At 43.3% G+C, this 19764-nt stretch overlaps 1 protein-coding gene across 3 annotated transcripts in view; it reads left to right on the top strand.

Moving 5' to 3' along the window:
- Sema2a (Semaphorin 2a) overlaps positions 1-19764 on the top strand; it is a 184422-nt gene that overhangs the window by 13520 nt on the left and 151138 nt on the right. The window contains exon 1 of one of the 3 annotated variants that reach the window (XM_034340374.2): positions 3604-4974. The exons of 1 other annotated variant lie outside the window; for it this stretch is intronic. In XM_034340374.2, coding sequence (XP_034196265.1) covers positions 4797-4974 — 178 coding nt within the window. In that variant the 5' untranslated portion in view covers positions 3604-4796. Of the gene's footprint in view, positions 1-3603; positions 4975-6159; positions 6441-19764 lie in introns of those variants that run through there. One more of the 3 variants, XM_034340380.2, reaches the window with a different exon arrangement.

Raw genomic sequence — 19764 nt, 5'->3', positions numbered from 1 at the left:
ACTGTTTTGTTCAGTTAGGCCAAGAGATCCGTCTCGCTCGTCTCCGATGAATTATTTTCATTTCTGTTGAGAAATATTACGCCTGGGACGAAGAAGCCGGTGAATGAGATTAGAGTGGCACGGAGATACGTTCCGGCGTTTCGGAAGGGAACGCGCAAATGCGTTTTAAAACGAGCGGAAAAAGCGAACATCTCTGACGCTGACGGAATACGAAACACCGAAGAAAACTTTGCCACTTTTTCTTTCTCTCACGTGTCTCATCTCTCTCCGTCCTGTCTCTTCTCTTTACACGCTGGATTTTGTTGATCTTCACGCCGACAAATATTTTTGATTCGTAGATAGGTAAAAAGGGGTCCGTCGATTCGCGCCTCGGGCGCGACGAAGCGTGGAAGCTTCAAAGGCGCGAAGTAGCTCCGCGGAATAAGAGGATAACGTGGACTGAATTTGACGTTCTTGAATATTTAATATCTCGCAGAATCCCTCTTACGCTTTTTTCTTCTTTTATCATAGTCAACGTGTTTGTTCTTGTTGAAATGAAATTAACGGAGAAGCAGGTCGTGTCCGAAATAACAGCGGAAGATTGATCGTCTGCGATTGATCTTGTCGTCGTACGTAAGAAATCGTTTAATACCGTCGAATTTTATGGTCTCGCGGCTCTCAAAGAATCGTAAAACTAGAACGGGAAGGGGATATGGAAATAACGGAAAAATATTACCACTGAAAGTACGGAGGCAGAGCGATTTTATTTGAACGCGATTATACGACGACACGATTAACTTTTTTTCACTCCTGTTCTTCTGACAAATTCAATCTTTTCACGAATTGAAAATTTGTTTTTAGAAGCTTCCTCTTCTGTTAACCTACGTTAGCTTTATTATTTACGGATTCTTGCTAGTAATTCTTTTATAATATCCTTGACACGAAGGACAAAATCCTATTAGCTGCGTTTCACACTTCTATAAATCAAGTACGGTACATTTAACAGGGATTTCACTTCGCGAGAACTTATCCGCCCCTACCCAATTGTGTGTTTGCGTCTTGCACGCTGGTCCATTCAGACACCTCCGCCGCTGCATAAGTCAGAACTTCCATGGGAACTTTGTGAAATTTAACCAGACTGCAAGGAAATTCACGAAGCCCCCATCAACCACGTCGCGAAACACTGTCCTGCGATAAATGTTGCTGGAAGGCCATCCAATTTAACACTTTTGGTTTTACTCTAACAACAAGTGAACGATACTCTACAACTTTTTAATAGCACGTCGTAAAAGTGCGAGTATTACAATTATATTGCTAAAACGAATAAATTAATTGATACGAAGTTTGCCAGTGGGCAGAGTTGCTGTTATAAAAGTTGCAAATACAAGCAACCTGTCCACTTGTTTCCATTTTTAAACAAGCTACCCTCTTTTTAATACTTACGAAAACAAACTTCTTCCACCAGTGTGTCGTTCGTCGTTGAATAAATTCTTCGACGTACTTTCCTGTTTTACATTTCTACATCATCTATTTACGATAGAATTTATTTTTTTACTTCCACTCGTGGAAATACGCGAAGTTACCAACTCGACGAATAAGTTGCTCCGAACGACGCGTAACAATTTCTTTGCTCCATATTTTTTTTATTTGAAATTTATTAACCCGCGAACATTGCACGCGAAGACGTGATTTTCACGATTCGCTCGCATCTCGTGCTATATCACAGAACGCATTTACAAACGTTTCACGGTTTTTCCAACGATTTGCCGCTCACTTCGCAGGGGGTTGAACGTTCAGAGCTCACGTAGGAGGGCCGGTAAGAAACGACAAAGGAGTTGGTCACAGGAAAGGAGAGACTCATGCAATTCTAAACTATTTCAATGAAATGGGGATAGCGAGTGGTGGATTTGTTGGTCGTGAGAACCGGCTGACTCCTCGTACGTACCGAAAAGAGCAGAGAGTTAAGGAAAACCACGTTTCTGAAAGGAGTTTGCTCTCTTCCTTTGTTCTAAAATTCTTACGACTTCCCTTGGTCTCTTCCCAGTCCCCTTTCCTCTCGGCAGAGACAACAAAGGAAGTGGCCTGTATCGTGACGATGGTAATGGTCGTGCGAGTGACGGTCGGACGATACGAAATTGTCTCCTCTTTTCGCGTTAGACACTTTGTAGGTAGCGAAGCGTACCGGATATGCCTTGCAAACTCTCTTTGCCCGTCGGCTGAGCGTCTTGGCTCAGCTAACTTGGAGGGTTTTTGCATTAGCATATCGACTTATTCATACAATCCGCTTCGGTTCTTGTGCCGCGGACGAACGCGCTCCTCCAGGCTATACGGGGCCGTCGATGATGGCGGCGTTGATGGCGTGCCACGCTTTTTCAGGGGCTTTGAATTTCGCCTTTCGACCCTCCGGGGAATACGTTACGACGTGTTTCGATACATTGATTTCGTTAAACTCGAGTGCTGACTGCTGCGTACTCGAAACGGCCTCGATAATGCCATAAACCTCTCGACGGAAAATATAGATTCGCCTTGACGGAGGTGCTTCGTGGAATCGGATGGGAGAAGAATTTATGGATCGATAAACGGTAATATCAGTGTCAATGAAACGTAATTTTTATCGAAGATTAAATTTAATTGCGAATAGCTAAGAGTTTTCTGTAAGCTCTCTTTTATCCGCGCAATTAGCGCCAGACAATTCATCGATGGGATTAAAGTAATTCTTCGTCTAATAGATTCAGTCGCATGAATTTTGCTTCGCTTAATTCGGACCGGTGATGTTTGAACGATTAAGTTCACTGCAATTTCCGTGAGATTACGGTGGAGCCTTCTTGATTCGCAAGAACAGTGGGCGATTCGTTAATTTATCGCACACAGGATCGTCCTACTTAGCCGACTCTTAAACTTCCCAACGTTTTATTTAAGTTTCCGGAACTACCTCATGAGGGGCTGTGTATTCTAGCCAGTTAATTGTAATATTTCCGATAATTAAACGAGTCCTTGTTATTCCTGCCAAATTTCCTTCACCGTAGAAATCTTTGGTTACGTTTAGAAACTCCGAAGATACGGCAGGAGATAAATTTAGAAGATGACAGATAAGAAATGTGTCAAAATATTTTGTATAAAAGTGTATTCGCAGTTATCTATAAACCAAAAGAAAAAAAGAAATTTGTAAATTCATTTGTCATTAAAGGAGGAAGGGAAAGAAAAAAAGAAGGTAACATTGAACATTGAAAAAAAATCCGTATCAGAGGGTAGATAATGGAGTTCCACGGGGTTAAGTCCTAAGGGGAACTCCATAATTCAAATCCTTGCTGCGAGAGTGCCGCGAAGTCCAACTCCGAGAAAGCGTTCTGTCGGTGTCCATATTGGCCCGGCGTAGTCGAAAATTTTTCATACCAGCCATAAAAAGCGCCCCCGGGGCGAGGGTTAAGAGAAATATCAGGGGTGACGGTTCCTCGGTCGTTCGAATCGGTGGTGGACAACGAGTAACTCGGATTGGAAGGAACTGGCGCGGATCATACAGTCGCGGCGAGCACGAGCAGCGTTCTACGAACGGCGCCGAGGTTTGCCGAGGCTGACCGAGCGCCTCTGAACGCGGCAACTTGGCTACGAGGGTACAGTCGTGCCGCGGCCTCCATAGAGGGAGGTTTATGCAACCCGTGTTGCTGCTAGCGCTCCATTTCTATCGCGAGACGCGTGTTCATTCGCCTTTCAAACGAGACCATGTTGTGACCTTCGTTCAATCATCCTTCCTTTAACGATCGAACGCCACGGGATTAAAAGAAATACCTGATATTTATCGAACAAGTAAGATCGCGAGAGGATCGTGGGTCGCGCAACAGATGTGACGCCGCGAGACACGTTCTTTATATTTAGTTGCCCACGATTTCCTCGGTTGTTCCTTCGTAAAGTACACACACACACGCACGCAGTATATGTATACGTGTACACGTTCGTTGGTTCAACGATCGACCGCGACTGTGTACTCCGACAGTGACGTAATATGGCGCGAACGAAAGTGTACCAGGGACATCAGTGACATAGAGTTTTACCTCGATAGGAATTGTTGAATGTTTAAACGTTTGCCCCATAGATAAGAGCCTTGAACAACTATCCACGGTGTCTCGTTCCTATTTGCGTCCCTCCGCGGAGGTATTCTTTGTTCCCCCCAGTGACTCGTAGTGGCTCGTGTGCAAAAGCAAGTGCAGCAAAGAAGGAAAAGCAACGTGGATCGTATTTACCGACATATCCGGCCCTTCTTAATCGACCCTTCGTCGAGGCTCTCTCTACCTGCGGAACTTAAGGACATCAGGTAGTGACGCGTCGAGCGTGGAGCAGGGAAGAGAAGCGCAGGAAGAATTCCTTTGTCCTCGAAGGTTCAGCCTGAAAGAAGGCGGACGCGGAGAACGGAGCAGCGAAGAGAAGGGATAGAAGGAAGCAGCACAGCACGCGGTCGAGTTTCTACCTCGTCCAGCCGTGTTATACCTGGCCGAGTGTAAGATCGAGATAAAGAGAGACGAGAAGGTAGCCGCGAAGAAGACGGACGAAGAAAACGAGCCTCGTGGCATCGGTGAACGTCCGTCAGCGAGTTGCCAACGCCATAGGGCAAGAACCAAGCCGTGAATACAGCGTGCCGTGTCGTTAACCAAAGCCAGATCGGGCCACGTTTCACACGCTGGATTCAGCTACAACTTCAAACGATCCGCGGAAGAAATTTTCAAACCGTTCCCATCCACGTGCGCGTTATGCTCGTTGATTAGCAACGGCTGTCCAATTCGCGTCCAGTTATTGCCCGAGTGTTTCGTATTTCGTGATTGAGGATGCCACGAGCAAGATTACCGGATGCCATGTTGCTGCTGGTCAGAGCAGCTGTTCTCGCAGCTGTCTTGGGACAGTTCCTGGGACCCAGCCATGCAAGCAGACCCGCCGGTGCTCATCCTGGCCACGCGTACTTCGAGCAACCTTGCTGCGGACGATCCCACCTCAGGCATCACAAAGGTTAGAAATCCGCCATTCTAAGCTACGTCTGCTCCGTTTGTGTCCTACACATAAATTATACAAACTGTAAAATTTTTTAGCTACAGGTAGATTTTTACTAATGTTGCGGTGCTCGTCTTGATCCACTCTGTATATTTCGTACCGTTTTTATCTGTAAGGGAAAGGAACTTTGTGTAACGTAGATAACGTGCTCGAGGAAACGCGACAATGTTTGCATGTACTAAGTGTTTCTCATTGTTTGACCGATAAGTCCACCGATGCGTAGGTTCTATCTTAGGCAAACGCTGAGCGAGCATTTTGTGTTCTATTTAGTTTCAACACTGTTTTGATTCGGGAGGGACGGGTCTTGAAGGTGTTTATGGCGTCTTGTAGCTCGCAACAACCGTGAAACGAAGTAAAGTTGTAAAACGGAATATGACCGATGCGAACCATGAATTTTTGAACGAAGTTTTAAGGTACGGAAGTAACTAAACATTTATCGACCGCTTGACAGGCTGGTTGGCTATGAATTTTTTGAATACGCTAACTTTCCTCGAGTAAGGCAGCTTCTGGCAGTATTAAAAAATATATATTCTCATGTAAATATCAGGAGTTTCACGTGCACACCCCGAATTTCTCGGAAAAACACACCCCTTCGTGGCATACGGTTCGCCAACTTTCTGACATTTCTTGTTGTCCGGTTTCTCCGTCCGGAAACTACAAAAGTCCCTAGGAACCTTATGTCGCGAAGACTAAAGGTTAACCGAATCTCCCCAGCGGTTTGCTGTCGGAGTTTTCGCGTGTACGCGCGTTAAAAAAAAAAAAAAAAAACACTTTTCACCGCCACGGCGTACACACCGAGGGTGGGATTAAAGGGTCGTCGGTTTTTCTTGTCGAGGGTCGATGGGGTGGGTGGTTTAGGAGAAGGGTGATAGTGACCGTGCTCTCGGTGCGTTCTCTTTTTGGCGGTAAATCATTTAGGAGGACACACGGTACGAAAGGGACGTAAAAACGACGTAGCCCGGTACCGAAAAGCCCGTTAGCATACATCACCAATATTATCTTGGGGAGGGTGCTGCCACACGATATTACCGGGCTTAGAACGCCGGGACTGACTTCATTATGTGCCATGGGGAGAGAGAACCGTCGAATGGAATGTGGAATGGTTGGTTGGTCGGCCAGCCGGCTGCTTGGCTGGTTGGTTGGTTGGCTGGCAGAGAGGCAACCGAACAACCATCCCAGCGAAACCATCCACCTCTCTGTTACTCTCTGGTTGTGTGCATAAATTGTGTGTGGAAAGTGCGTGTTTAGAGGAGTTGCGTGTGCGTCTGGGCTGCTCGGGTGTACCAAAAACTATGGGGTAGAGGGTGGTGGTCAGGAAAGGGAGAGAAAGGTATCCAGAGACGGGAAACGATGGTCAACGAGGCTTTTCGCGAGAAAATTTTTCCATCGCCCATGGGAGACAGCCGAGGCGCACGAAATTCACGGTACCGTTTTTTGTTTGCCGTTTTACGTTTTCTTTGGTCGCGCGAACGTAATTTTAATTGCGCGGTTGTCCGCCTTGTTATGCGAATTTGCTCGCCACTTTTTCCTCTCGTTCCGTGTGAAATTGCTGATGGAACGACGGGGAAAGGAGAGGCAACTTTACACAGGGAACACGAGTTCCTCGTTTCTCGTCCACCTGGCACGACGAACGAACATTCTGTCCGTTCTCTTGCATTCGGTATCGTTCCCGGTGGTCTTCGTTCGCGGGATGGTTTGTTTCGTCAGCGATCGAAGAAAATGGACGTCAGGTTTCTCGTTACGATGACGCTGAATTTCTTCTTCGATGATCCTCTAATCTGGCGTCGAACGTACCTATATTTGGAGTATGATGTTACACATCCTGTGCACTGCTTAGCGGTGTAACTGAAGATACGTAAATACCGTGGAACTGCTGTATTGCAGCGCACGCGTTATTGTAACGCGAGCTCCACGATAACGAGTCTTTGCATACTGATTTTCGTCTCGAAATCGATATCGATAAACGCGGTAGAAACGATCGGGGCTCTTATCGACCCATTATTTTGCACTGTAGTCTTCTATTTCCTCGACTATTAATTACAACACAATAGTTGATAAGCTTTACAGTTAAAATTGCAAACATCTTTAAATTGGACTGCGAAAAGGGTGATTTGAAGATATGTTTACAAAAAAACAACAATTTATTTACACTACACAGTTCCATTTGTTTACAATTGATGTATCTGTTAGTACATTTAAAAAAATAAAAAAAAGGGGCGAAAAAATTGGTACGCGATAGAGTTGTACAAATCGCGTGACGTTACTAGATATTCCGATTTTAATTAACGAAAAATTGAAGTGCGTTGCAAAACCGCAGGTCACAGAATCTCTGTGTATGTACCAACTATCAAACAGAACGTTAATTCAATCTGTACTTGCGGCTGCGACTGTACGCCACGATGCGATCATGAATCGTAAGCCCGTGCTATCGAGTCGCTGGTAACTAACAGAACGGATATTAATTTCGACGAGCTTCTCAAACTGATCCATTGATCCAATTTGCACGCACATTTGACATCTAACGTGTTCTGGACGTGCATACACGTAAGTAGCGCAATGAAATTTACGTGAAACGTTACACGTCCGCTTATATTTCATTTTAGTTAATGCCGCTTCCGTAAAGTGCTTCTGATTTTCGTTTCAATTCGTTTATTTAGAAACGTTACATGTTAGATTTTATTACATTGATTATTTCTCATATTGTGTTTAGAATATTGATAAATAGATCAGAGACATTTTGAAATAAATGTTTGAACTGATTTAATTATATTAGAAATAACCCTTTCGAGATGGAGCATTCTTAATTTACAGAGAGGATAATCAATTTGAAGTAAAAGAAGTAATAATTCTATCTTTCAAAACATATGTTATAAATTTTTATTACTGTCTACAGTTATAATTGTGTTTTGTTTCGAGAACTAATTCATTATTTTTTTTTTTAATGAATAAACTTGTATAAAATGTATCTACGCACAGAAATTAGTATTTTAAAAAAACTTGACATTCACCACTGCGGCTTTTACCTCCCCGTATTATTCTTCGATCGTTCCGCGCGGTAAAGATCCTTTACTAGTTTAGCAAACTGCCGTAATTTGTTAGCAAGCAAGGCAAAGTTGCCTGCAACCGGGCGAACTAACGTCGTTTTCGAAAATAGCCTCGTCGGCGATCGAGCGATTCTCGCTCGAATACGCCCGAACTTCGTAGAATTTTCATAATCGGCAATCGTTCCATTTAACGAACCGTGTCGCGAAGTTTGCCGAAATTTTTCTAAACTGAAAACTGACCCTGAGTTCGATAATTGCTCCGGCGCGAGAGAGGTTCCGACGCGGTTCTTGGATCCTCGAGCCGTTACCGTTCTTTCGCGCAAGATTTGCCTCGATCGTTGAATTACCCCGCGTAAATCCTTAATTCGAGCGGAAACTTGGAGAGTTCGTCGGGATAGGTTTTTTCATTTTTTAATCCGCATAGAAAGCCGCGAACGATGTTCGCGCGAGTAGCCAGACAGGTAGAGAAGATCGACAGACAGGTCGATCTTCAGTATCGGCGAGTTTCCCTTTGGTCGCCAAACGTCCTAAAGATTCTCAAGATTAAAAGCTAGCCCGCCGACTTGTCCTGTCTGTCTCGCTTCGACTGACAACCCTCTCGAACGCGTTGCGAAGACCGAGCGACTGGCTAATGAAGGATGATAGCCAGGGTCTCATCCGGCACGCGGGTATTCGAAGCCGCGCGTTCCTGCGGTCTTGGCCGACCCTTCATGAATGCCGAGACATTGACTTTGCTCGACGAGCTACCGAACTTGGACCTTAGCTTCTCGAAGCTTTTGCACGGGCCGCTCGGTCGGCCCGTGGTCGAATTATCCCCTTTGATAGCATCTCGCGGTATCTCCTTCAGGATGTTTCGTTGAAAGAGTTACCGGTTTGCCGGGTCTCGACGGGCTTATTCATTCGCGAAATCATTAGCCAACTTTTCCTGCCCGACTCGTCTCGGTGAAAGAAGATTTTTCGACGAACAGCGCCGCGTAAAAAGCGTCGAGGATGGGAGTCAGGCTGGATCGACGCGTTTCTTTCGGGTATTAGTCGCGTGCCACGTTGACTCGGTGCTTTTTGTATCGGTCGCGGCGCGAGTTCTCCTCTTGCAACTTCTCCAGTCTCGCGTTGAAACGGAAAAGGGAAGGAAAAAGCTAACGCGCAGCAAGAACTGGCAAAAGGCGAGTGAAAAGATCGCCGGAAGGGAGAATGAAGTCTGAGAGAGTGGAACGGAAAAGGCGACCGAGAAGGCGCAACAAAACGGCGTCTCTCCGCTGGTCTGGAACCCATAGATCCTGGGGAAAAGTCGTAAGTCTGTTTTAAGATGGCGACGCCGGTCTGGCGATATTATTGCCTCGACGTGATAAAACTTTTGGATTAATTGACGTTTATTTTTGCGCTGTTTGGAGACGATAAATATTGATAGGGTGAGCAGGTTTCTTTCGAACATTCTATTCCTCCTAAACATCTTTTATCACCCGAAAGTCTTTTTCTTTTATTTATTTCTCGGAGTCAGTTTCGTTTTCCAGTAATTTATTTATTTCGTACAACGTGCAAAACTGATTCATTTTAAATTAAATCAATGGTATAAAATAAGAAAACACAATCATTCGGCCGCTGTGTATTAACAAAAAAGCATTCGATTTAAATGAAACTAATACATACCCCGCAGCAAACTCTTCGTATTCGAGCCGGGGTTACAATTAAAAAATAATTCCCCCTAATTAACACTCTGCCTGGCCAAAGAGCGAAATAGGAGTTTTAATTAACACGGAGAAACAGCAGCATCAAGGAACGGGAAGTAAAGGGGATGGGGTTGGCGCGTAGAATTAAACGGGCAATTGTTTCGGAGCTCTAGGAGCCGAAGCGGCGTAGAACAACGACAGCTTACACGACGAAATCCAGAAAGAGCAGCTTTACCTGCATTACCTTGCATCTTTTTCTTATTTTCACGGGGATCCGCTCGCGATGTAAACTCGGCCGGCGTTCGGTGCTCGAAACGCGGAAAAATAAAAAAGCTGAAGTAGCAAAAGCTCGGCGACAAGGTGAGAAAGAGAGGATGGAATAGCGCTAGGCTTGTCTGATATTCCAACGACGGGATTACAACCATCCTCGGGAGTGCTTTCCTTTTCTTTTCCCTCTGCTCTATCCCTACCGTCGTTTCTCTTTTCCCGTTGCTCCTGCCGCGCTGGAAAACACTTTGTAGCCGGCGGTGTAAACGTGCGAAAGTGCCCTTGCAACTCGACGAGAGGAAACGATTCCGAGAGCCGAGACACCCAAGCGATATTCTGGTCGACGATAAAAAGGATAATGAGGATATAATGCGGCGCGAGCGTTGTTCCGGATGTTTAGGCGGAACGCGCGTTATCGCGTCCACCTGGTGCTTTAAGGTCGTCCCGTAATGAGCGTGCATAAAAAAGAGGAGCATCAGATTGCGTAACCCGTTTACCGTGGAAACCATTTGTGGAAGAGCAGCATCCTGCCAACGGACTGGAAGCCGTTAGGAATTTTAATTTCATTTAATAACCATGAAGGGGATAATCCATTTGTACATCAGTATAACATTGACAATTATGTAATAATTTCGATGAGCTTGACATATTGATGGTTCCTATTTATCCTGAAAATTCAGATTCCTGAAATCCGTTTCAAAAATAATTCTATTTCTAAGTGCCTTTAGTGTGGTATTATTTGAACATTGGATGCAATGTAATTCTATTTAAAATTAGGACTTGATATAATTCCATTACAGCAAAATTTCAATGAAATTCTAATTTGGCGTCGAGTTCTGGATGATTATCTCGGAAGAGCAGTCTATAAAATTGTATATCAGTAATAAATTTAATATAATTCATATCAAATTTAGATCTGATTTAGAATAATTTAGATCAAACGTTGTGAAATCTAAATCAAAGTTAAAATTTTATTGAATTATATTGTAATAGAATTATATTGATGGCTTATTTTAAATAAAGTTATGTTGATGGTTAAAATAATACCTTAACGTTTCTAATTCTATTTGATAAGGACAGAGCAAAATTAGCAATTACATAATCCCCTAAGTTGCATCATTTACTTGTGCTGTTAAAGTATGTTTTCAATCGAGTACATGTGTTTTTTCATCGAACACCCTGGCGCAGCAAATGGAATATAATTACACGCATTTACCGTATCGGATTTCATTCCGTTCAATTAGCTGCATTAAAGTATTAACAGCGGTAAAGCATGGACGTTCCTCTCGGCGGATTTCGAGGGTGTTCGAAACAGTTTGTATATCGCAGCCGCGGAATGGGGTTAACGTAAAACTAGTTTCTCCCTGAAGACACCGGTTGCAAGTTCGCTCGACTGAGGGTGGGTTACCCTGAAATAATAACGCTGCCGGAGCGTTATTTTCTTTCGCGGGGAAAAATCTCTTGCCTTAAGTCTTAGGTTTATAACAGTCGTTGGCCGCGTCGCGTTGTAAACTAGCCGGTATTACATTGCTTCGCGCCTTACGATACGAGTGTGCTTCAACTGTACTCTCCAACTTTCTTGTTCGCGCCTGGCTTAACGAGATTCCCGCTTTTGGGACAAGCGTACGCACGCACGATGATATTCTCCTTCAATCGAAACTTTCCTCGAGAATCTTGGAGCCTTGGAAAACTTTGTAAATTGCGCCGATTCAATCTTGTACGCGCTTTATTTATAGAGTGCGATTACTATCAGTAAAAAATTGATAAATTAAAAGGAAAGTAATATGGAATATTCACGCGTATTTAGAACCTTCTGATTATCCATTTGTCAAAAGCAAAGATAGAGATAAGCAGAGCGCTTTCAATAACCGAAAGACATTCAATTTTCTCTTATCAGAAAATTTACCCTCGCAGCCAAATCATCAACACCATTAATATCAAAGTATCTCGAGAATGCAGTCAATCAATCGGCACACGTACCTGTCCCCGTACCCTCGAAATTCTATAAAATCCTTTCACGTGTTCGAAATTATCTCCTGCTCTCTTTTACCCGCCAACAGTCGATATCGGTTAGTCGCAGGAATCTTAGATCTCCCTATTCGCCCTATACCGCGGCCCGTTAATATAAGAGAGAGGTAAAATTGAATCTTGCTTTATCTCGAGCTTGGATATTGGAAAGAAGGAAGAGAACAGGAGTCTTCTCCCAGGGATCAGACGCTCCCTTCGTGACGCTCGTCGCTCGACTGAATAAATTGTTACAACCGCTATCAACAGCCTGGTGATACGAGCTTTCTCACCCTTTGCTCGCTATTCTCGGATCGGCCTGTTCTATTTGCTACTTGTCCATAATTCATTCACCTCGAACGTTGGCACAGTTTCTATTCACGATTATCGATTTGTTGCTCCGATTAAGCAATGCTTCGTTTGAAACATTAACACGAGCACGGGATCATAATTATTCGTAATAGATCTACGAATAGTTTGAAGAGAGAAAACAGAATATGGAAATTTTTCGATGACTTTATCAAAGAAATTGAAAGACACAATGAAGTTAGGAAGGCGTATAAATGAGGTTCGCGTAACGAACGAGGTACGGGGCGTACGTTTCTGCCGGTCGCCGCGACGTGCTTCCGTTTCGCATATATACATCTGTCCGTGATTACGGCGAGCCTACCGCTCTGCTTCGCGAGCCACGGGGACCTAATTACGCTAACGACCGGCAATAAAAAGCAGCCGACGCGACGACGTCGCGGAATTCGCACGCAATTACCGCGGGATCCGAGGGTCAGGTATCGCGTACGCTTACCGTCCAGGGTAGCCAGTCGCTCGAGAGACGTTCGCAAACACAAGTCCCCTCGAGTTCGAACGACAGTTCGACGAATCTGCATATTAAACAGCCGCGAGTAATCGCGTGTCCGCTTATCTTGCAATTGCGTGCATTCGACCGCTACCTGGATTCCATACGCGCGCCATTTAAATCGCCGCGATTAGAAATAATAGTCAAAGGAAATGGAGTTAAAGGAAAGGGAATCGCGATGATATTCATGGAACTAATTCCTGTTTTAATAGTGAGCGATTCAAGAGATTAATTTTTCTTTTCAATTTGAAATTTGATAAGATGTAGTTATTAAATGTAAAAGGGGGAGTGTTTTTATGTGTTTATGGGATCATTAACCCTCTTACCGAGGAAAGATGAACTTTCGTTAAGAGCGCGAAAGAGACGTAATTCTGCTTTATTGCACCGTAATTGGGCCTCGATATAAGTTAACGACTTTCGAGTTTATTATTACTTCGAAACGCAAGGAGGAATGAAGTCGTTGAAAAGCAACCTCGCTTCTTAAGCACGAACGATAGTTTTGCTAGGTTAATTACTTCGCAACCCCCGTCCCAGGTACGTCTTTCCCTGCGTGTACGGTCTCCTGCTCGACCCTTGTGTTTCCCGTAATATGACCACTTGTACGTTATGTTGTTTCCATGGAATTCATTTTGGAATCAGGAAATTCCTATCCCCTGACTGCAAAAGCGCACTGTTGCGACGGGGACATCGAATAGTTGAATGTTGATTCATCATGGAATTCGTGTACGCGTTTCCTGGGTGAACGAACGCGCTTCGAAATAAATCTAACAAGATACATTAACCCTTGAACAGCAGAGTCTGGGTTAATGTCAAGGATATTTACGTAATGTTAAGTGCACAATTTTTAAATGAAAACGGCCCAAGGAACAGTGTAAAATGTAAAAAATAAAATTAATATGAAATACAGAATTACATTAAAATTGGGACATTCTCCATGGTCCGTCTTCTAAGGTTTAAGATCAATTTCATTTTTCTAAAGAGAACAGCATACCTTTTATTATATAAATCAATTTTTCAGAGCATTCTTTATAAAAAGATTATTAAAATTTAATATTAAAAGTCCAAACTTATTATAACCCCAATATTTTTCTGAGAAAACAGCAAACCCTTGAAATTGGGGGGTGCCGATGACGAAGTGGCGGGGTACTGTACATCGCACGAACTATTCCCCGCGAGTTTATTAAATGCACAGCACCTGGTTTCACGCTTCTCGTAACGGTTTAATAAAAACGCTCCCTAACAGCTCCACATATGTCTCGAGAGCGTCGACGGGGGGTCGAAACTTTGACCCCTTCGTTTTCCGAATGAACGGTAACGATTCGAGGGATCCAACGATCTTTTTACCTGTCAGGTAAGGGTGGCGGTAGGTTCGTGTCAGTCGGAAGCACGACGACGAAGACGAGCAATAAAAGGGGGTGGTTGAAATCGTAGCAACAAAGGGCAATTGGAAGACTGGCCTTGCCTGAAAAGCGTGGTATCGTCGGGCCGAAAGAAGTATTATAACCGTTGCCACGGAGCTAATAGTCTACAGGACCAGTTAATGCCTCGTAATGGCTGAACGAAAGGGGCCGCGATCACCCCTCGTAACGACCTGTACCGGCGTAACACGACCGCATAGCCCCATCAAATCTGATACTCGGTGTACTAGCCTACCAGAAGCATGTTGTCGCCCACGAGTACCCGGAACCCTGCTTGAATAGTCATAAAAAAAAATGTGTACTAAATTCGGGAACGGGCTTCGTGCGAAACTTTACAGGTATCGCGCGTTGTTCGGGGGCGTCAGACCGCTATCGATAATTTGTACGGAGTCTAATGTTAGAAAGAAGAAACTGCCGGGGACCAAGGTGTCGTAAGGGTGCTAATGAGTTTTATTAACCCTTTCAAAGGTAACCGGCTACCTGGCTACCCCTTTCCACATTGACGTTAAAAGTTCATGTTCCTCTGGGGGATTTTTTAAAATCATTCTAAATTTTTATTCTTCCAGTATTATTTTTTCTAGATAAAAATTTTTGTATAAAATATTGAGTGCGTTTTCTTCTATTTGAAAAGCCATTTTCCCTTTCTCGCACTCTTTTCTCTGACGCGGTAAATAATTTCTACAGTGAAACCAGCAACCGTCGGTTCATTATCTTCGCCATTACTAATATAGTTCTAATTGCCGACAGCTTTTAGTGGAACGAGGTAGGAACGCGTAGAAAACGATGCGATGTTGAGTTGGTACGCGAGCGAACTCGCGTGAAAACTCGTTGCTCCTCTCATCGTTCGTGCACACTACGCCGTTTGCAGCACACTGCATTTCTTAATTGTTCCCTAACAAGAGAAGTTGGCACTTGGCACCGTTTGTTGGCCTGTCTCACCTCTTTCCGTGGTCCTCGACCCACTCCCATGAAACAGCCACCAACAGTGCTCGTGCTTCTTCTTGCTCGCCTTGGCGAACCTCGAAAGAACCAACTTCTCTTTCTTTCTTTCTCTCTTGGATCTGTTTCCCTCTTCTTCTCTCCGAGACGCGTTGCAGACCGATTAGTCGAGTAATACTGTTGCTGGCTACTTCCCGGCTGCGGTATGTCGTTAATGTTCCACTGCATCTGCGGCTGCAACTGCACTTCACTGTTCTTCTTCGAAACTCGGATACACGAGCTCTTGAAAATTTAGGAAACTGTCTGAACGACGTGTATACGTGTTGCCGAGCCTTCGCGAACTATGTTCAGCGAAGTTCCATTCGATTTCCTCGAGTCTTATCAAGCTAAGTGTTTGGCTGGACAATCTCGTCCAGTTCGTGAAGATTTGAAGATAGGTAGTAATTTGTATAAGTGGTGGTTATTTCGAATGGAAAACTTAGAAAGGATAGGTAGATTTACTTGTTTGTGAAGCAAGTCTCGGACGATGGGTGCAGGGTTATTCAAGACCCCTCCACTCTTAACGTTACATCTATTTTTCTATGCAAGTATTTCGGTTTCATGGTGTACGATACCTATCGAACATGTGACTTTACACCCTGTCGTGTTTGAAAACCGTTCTTCCAGACGCAGCTGCTACAAGTTTCATTAGAGTTAACGGTGCGTGTAAAAGTTCCGCATGCACGCTTCCCGTTTACACGCACCCATGTATCCGATGTAATTTAGACTAAATTATTTCTATGTTTATGATGTTATTTATAGAAACATATTGTTCCCCCCCGATTCGTTACGATGGTCATTCGAATAATATTTTATCCGTTACAAAAGAAAATTCATATTTATGAATTAAAATTTGTTCGCACTCCATCTGAATAACGTTGTAATTATTTTAATTAATTATTAAGATACAAGGTATAAAGGTCTATTTGCGCCACTAAATTAATATTTTATTTGAACGAAAAGTAATCATGATACAGAAATTAAGGATTATACGTGAATTGTATTATTGTAAATAATGTATTATTTGTAATTCATAAACATACCTTGTATGAATGATTCAGTAATGAAAAGTAACCAAAAGTAGCTTGAATGTTCAATATATTTATTAATTGTTTGCTTCAACGATTCGATTAATTAATTTTCTCGTTTGGTTGGAATTGGCTGCGTTCATTTCGTAAACGGCCCCCCTAAAATTTAGATATTAAAATCGTTGTATAATTTCGGTGTTATCCTATTTGAAGCAACGTACACTTACGCAAGCATTTTAGTTCGATCAAGAATTAATTATTTCGCGAAATTCATGCAAATTTGCAATTGCAAATTTCACCAATTGATTTCACTTTATTCATTCCGTTTCACTAAACGAACGAGTTTTATAATTGCACAGCAAAGTTATTGAAAACTTTATCACTTCGCTCAACCGAGAAATTGCTTGAAACAAAGTCAAACGAAAATATTTTAGATTAAACTTATAGAAACCTGGAACACAATTTTATTCCAAAATATCTGTAATAAATGTATGCATAGTTTATAGCAGGCCTTCTCAAAGTGTACCTAACTAAATTTGGGAGTTGCAGAAATTTTAACAAAACTCAAAAATTCCTGGACGCGCAATGACCGAAAATTATCGTTTTTCTAAATTTTTTTATGATTCGTTGCTAGCAAATGTTTTAATTCGTATTCCTAGTTTATACTATACCTCTATATTCAGGATTGCGAAAATATTAGCTCGGTTAAAGACGATCGTCAAGTAAAAAAGTTTGAGCAGCCCTGATTTATAGAATGAAAATGAAAAGTCACATATTCCAAGACAAAAATATAGATACTATAATAAAATATACGTACAACTCGCGTAATTTCGAAGCTCAAACTTCAGAAATTAACGACACAACGTCACCGGATGTGCACAGCATTTTACAGGCCGTGAGATTCAGTCTCGTAGTCGGAAAGCGCGTGTTTCGCATTCCTTCCACTCGGTTATTTCACTCCAACAAGAATTCATTGTTTAGTGACACTCAAACTATGCACCATACCCTAAACACGTGTGCTTTTAATTAAGAGTCCCTTTTTCAATTTCCCACCCCCACTTACACTTTGAAATTGTAGACACAGGTGTGTTGCAAAATGAATTTTCTTACATATCGCGGAACAATTTATCGATGATCGTTTGAAACGAACGCGTTTGACAGGACAAGGCGATAGGTCAAATCGGCACGAACGGCGTTTTATCAGGTCCGCGAGCAACGGTGCTGCGAGGCGGCCGATTATCCTTGCCGAGCGGGCAGGCTCGTGGGAATAATTCCAACCCGTTGCAGCTGGTATTCTTGGGAAGAGGGACGGTTATTTTGATCGACCGGTATTATAAGCTTGCAGTGGCTGCTGCTTCCGGAACCGTGAAACGAGCTCCTGCGTATTAAGACGATGATATTCACAGGCAGAATGCGAAGGACGGTTCAGAGAGACGCGTAGATTAAAGATACCGAATAGAAGATTTACCATTACCAAGAAACTTTGAAATGATTTGATATGAAATGAAGAAACGGGGGGATGAAACCCCGTTCGATCCCTCGATGGTTCGTATTAATTTTTGTCGACGCAAGGAATTGCCTGAGGGACGCGATAAACAGTGAAACGACAGAAAAGGGAAGGAAAAGGAGAGAGGGATCGAGGCGCGACACTTGGGGGTGGGGAAACTGTTAACGTAGCGGTTTTAAGTTTTCCCGAAGCAATTGCATCGCACGACCGCGTCGCATCGAGTTTCGCGGATGTTTCGCTTCGTTTCGCCGTTGCGAAACGGCAAGCGGATAATTAGCAGGCTGCCTGCCGCGATGGAAATAAATTTCGGCCTTAAGCAGCCATGAAGTCGCTATTTAATTGTACGTCGCCCAGCTACTACGACCAAACATCTTTCCTCCCTTTCTCGACCGATTTAACTCGTTCGTTGCTTTTCTATCGCTTCCCCCTTCGCTACCGTGAACTTCCGTAAAACACAATACCGAAACGAAGCGAAACTCGAGCGTTTCTAACAATCTTAGCCTTTATCGTCGGTTGCAAGCGACGCCGCTTCTCTGGGAAAGGCACGTACCACCTGCTGAAGAGAGCAAAGCGTCTTAATGGCCGCATCTATTTCTACCTTTTACCAAGCGAACCGTACAGTTGAGCAACGACCAGTCAACCGGTGTATCGCCGGTCGCGTTTAATCGCTGCGATTTCAATTCTCCTTCGACTCGTTATTGGAAATGCAGCCGGGAACGGGGATTGTCGAAGAAAATCGTTTGATCGAATCGAAAGATATTGTACCGTTTTCACTGTGCCACTTCAACGAAAGTCCAGTGATTTCCATGTTTCGAATAGTGAAAATTTTCTCACTGAAAAATGAATTTTCTCAGCTGCTCTGTGTATTCTGTTAAATCGTGTTCGAATGGAATCGGAAAAGCCGAAACGAGACTCTAAAAGGTGGCAAACGACAAGGGTGTAACTCTTTTTCCAAGAGCAGACAAAACCGAGAAACAAATGAAAGCAGTGTCCACGGGAAACTGACATTTTCTGTCGGCGGAATTGCAACATTTTTCAGGTGTTTCGGTTCTGGTCGCGTTGGGTGCATGGCAAACAAACGACGTGTGCTGTTTCGAAACGTTTAAACAGGAGAACTGCGCGTACGAAGGTGAGTAAAAGGAGAAAAAGAAGGAAACCGCTTGGAGCAAAGTCCGCATTGCGATTTTATAATGAGCACGGATCCTTGTATAATTTACAATCCATAAAATGGCCACAAACAGATGAAATTTCAATTCTCGAAGAAATTTCCAAACTTTCTGCAAAGAGAGAAAAAGTTGATAGTCATTTTTGTTGCAAACCTTTCGTTTGTACGAACAGATCTAACAGAGCGATATAAATTGTCAGCGAACTGGTGTTAAAGCGCGGTCGTTTATTTATGATAATTTAACGCATTATTCGCGCGAGCGTTGCACGTTTCCATATAATTTACCGACAGCGAAACAGTTAACCGATTAATGCAATCAGATTGATTATCGCCGTGAATAAACGTAGAACACGTTGCGCTGATCATGTATTTCCTGTTGCAAATTCAGCGAGGGTCTCGCTTGTGATATATCGTCGCTGAAATATACGTATTTTTCTCACGATCTCGTTCAGCAACATTCCGCTCGTTCGTTTGTAATAAAAAGAGGCGAAAAGGAAGGTAAGAGAAATAATCATGTTACTTCTTGAAGACTATTTATCAGTGATCATAGAACCATTTTCAGTCGAGTAGAGCTGCAAGGTAAATTAAAAATCTTTTATCTCACATTTTCCCATTTCCGGCCGAGCTCCTCCCTTTAATCATTGATCCAACGAACAAATAACGATTTTAATTAAATTTCTAACCATTCTCCTCGCTGTGCTTGCGTTAAACTCGAACATGTTTTACGTTTTTTGGGGCAGAAAATCAAATAGGAAGCACGGTTCCTTTCGATCAAAGCGACGAAATATCGACGCAAGATAAAGTTTTCAATTTAAGA

The sequence above is a fragment of the Osmia lignaria genome, chromosome 10 (genome assembly GCF_051020975.1).
Source record: "Osmia lignaria lignaria isolate PbOS001 chromosome 10, iyOsmLign1, whole genome shotgun sequence".
NCBI lineage: Eukaryota > Metazoa > Arthropoda > Insecta > Hymenoptera > Megachilidae > Osmia > Osmia lignaria.
Note: the sequence above shows the minus strand (reverse complement) of the source record. Positions and strands in the feature narration are given on the sequence as shown.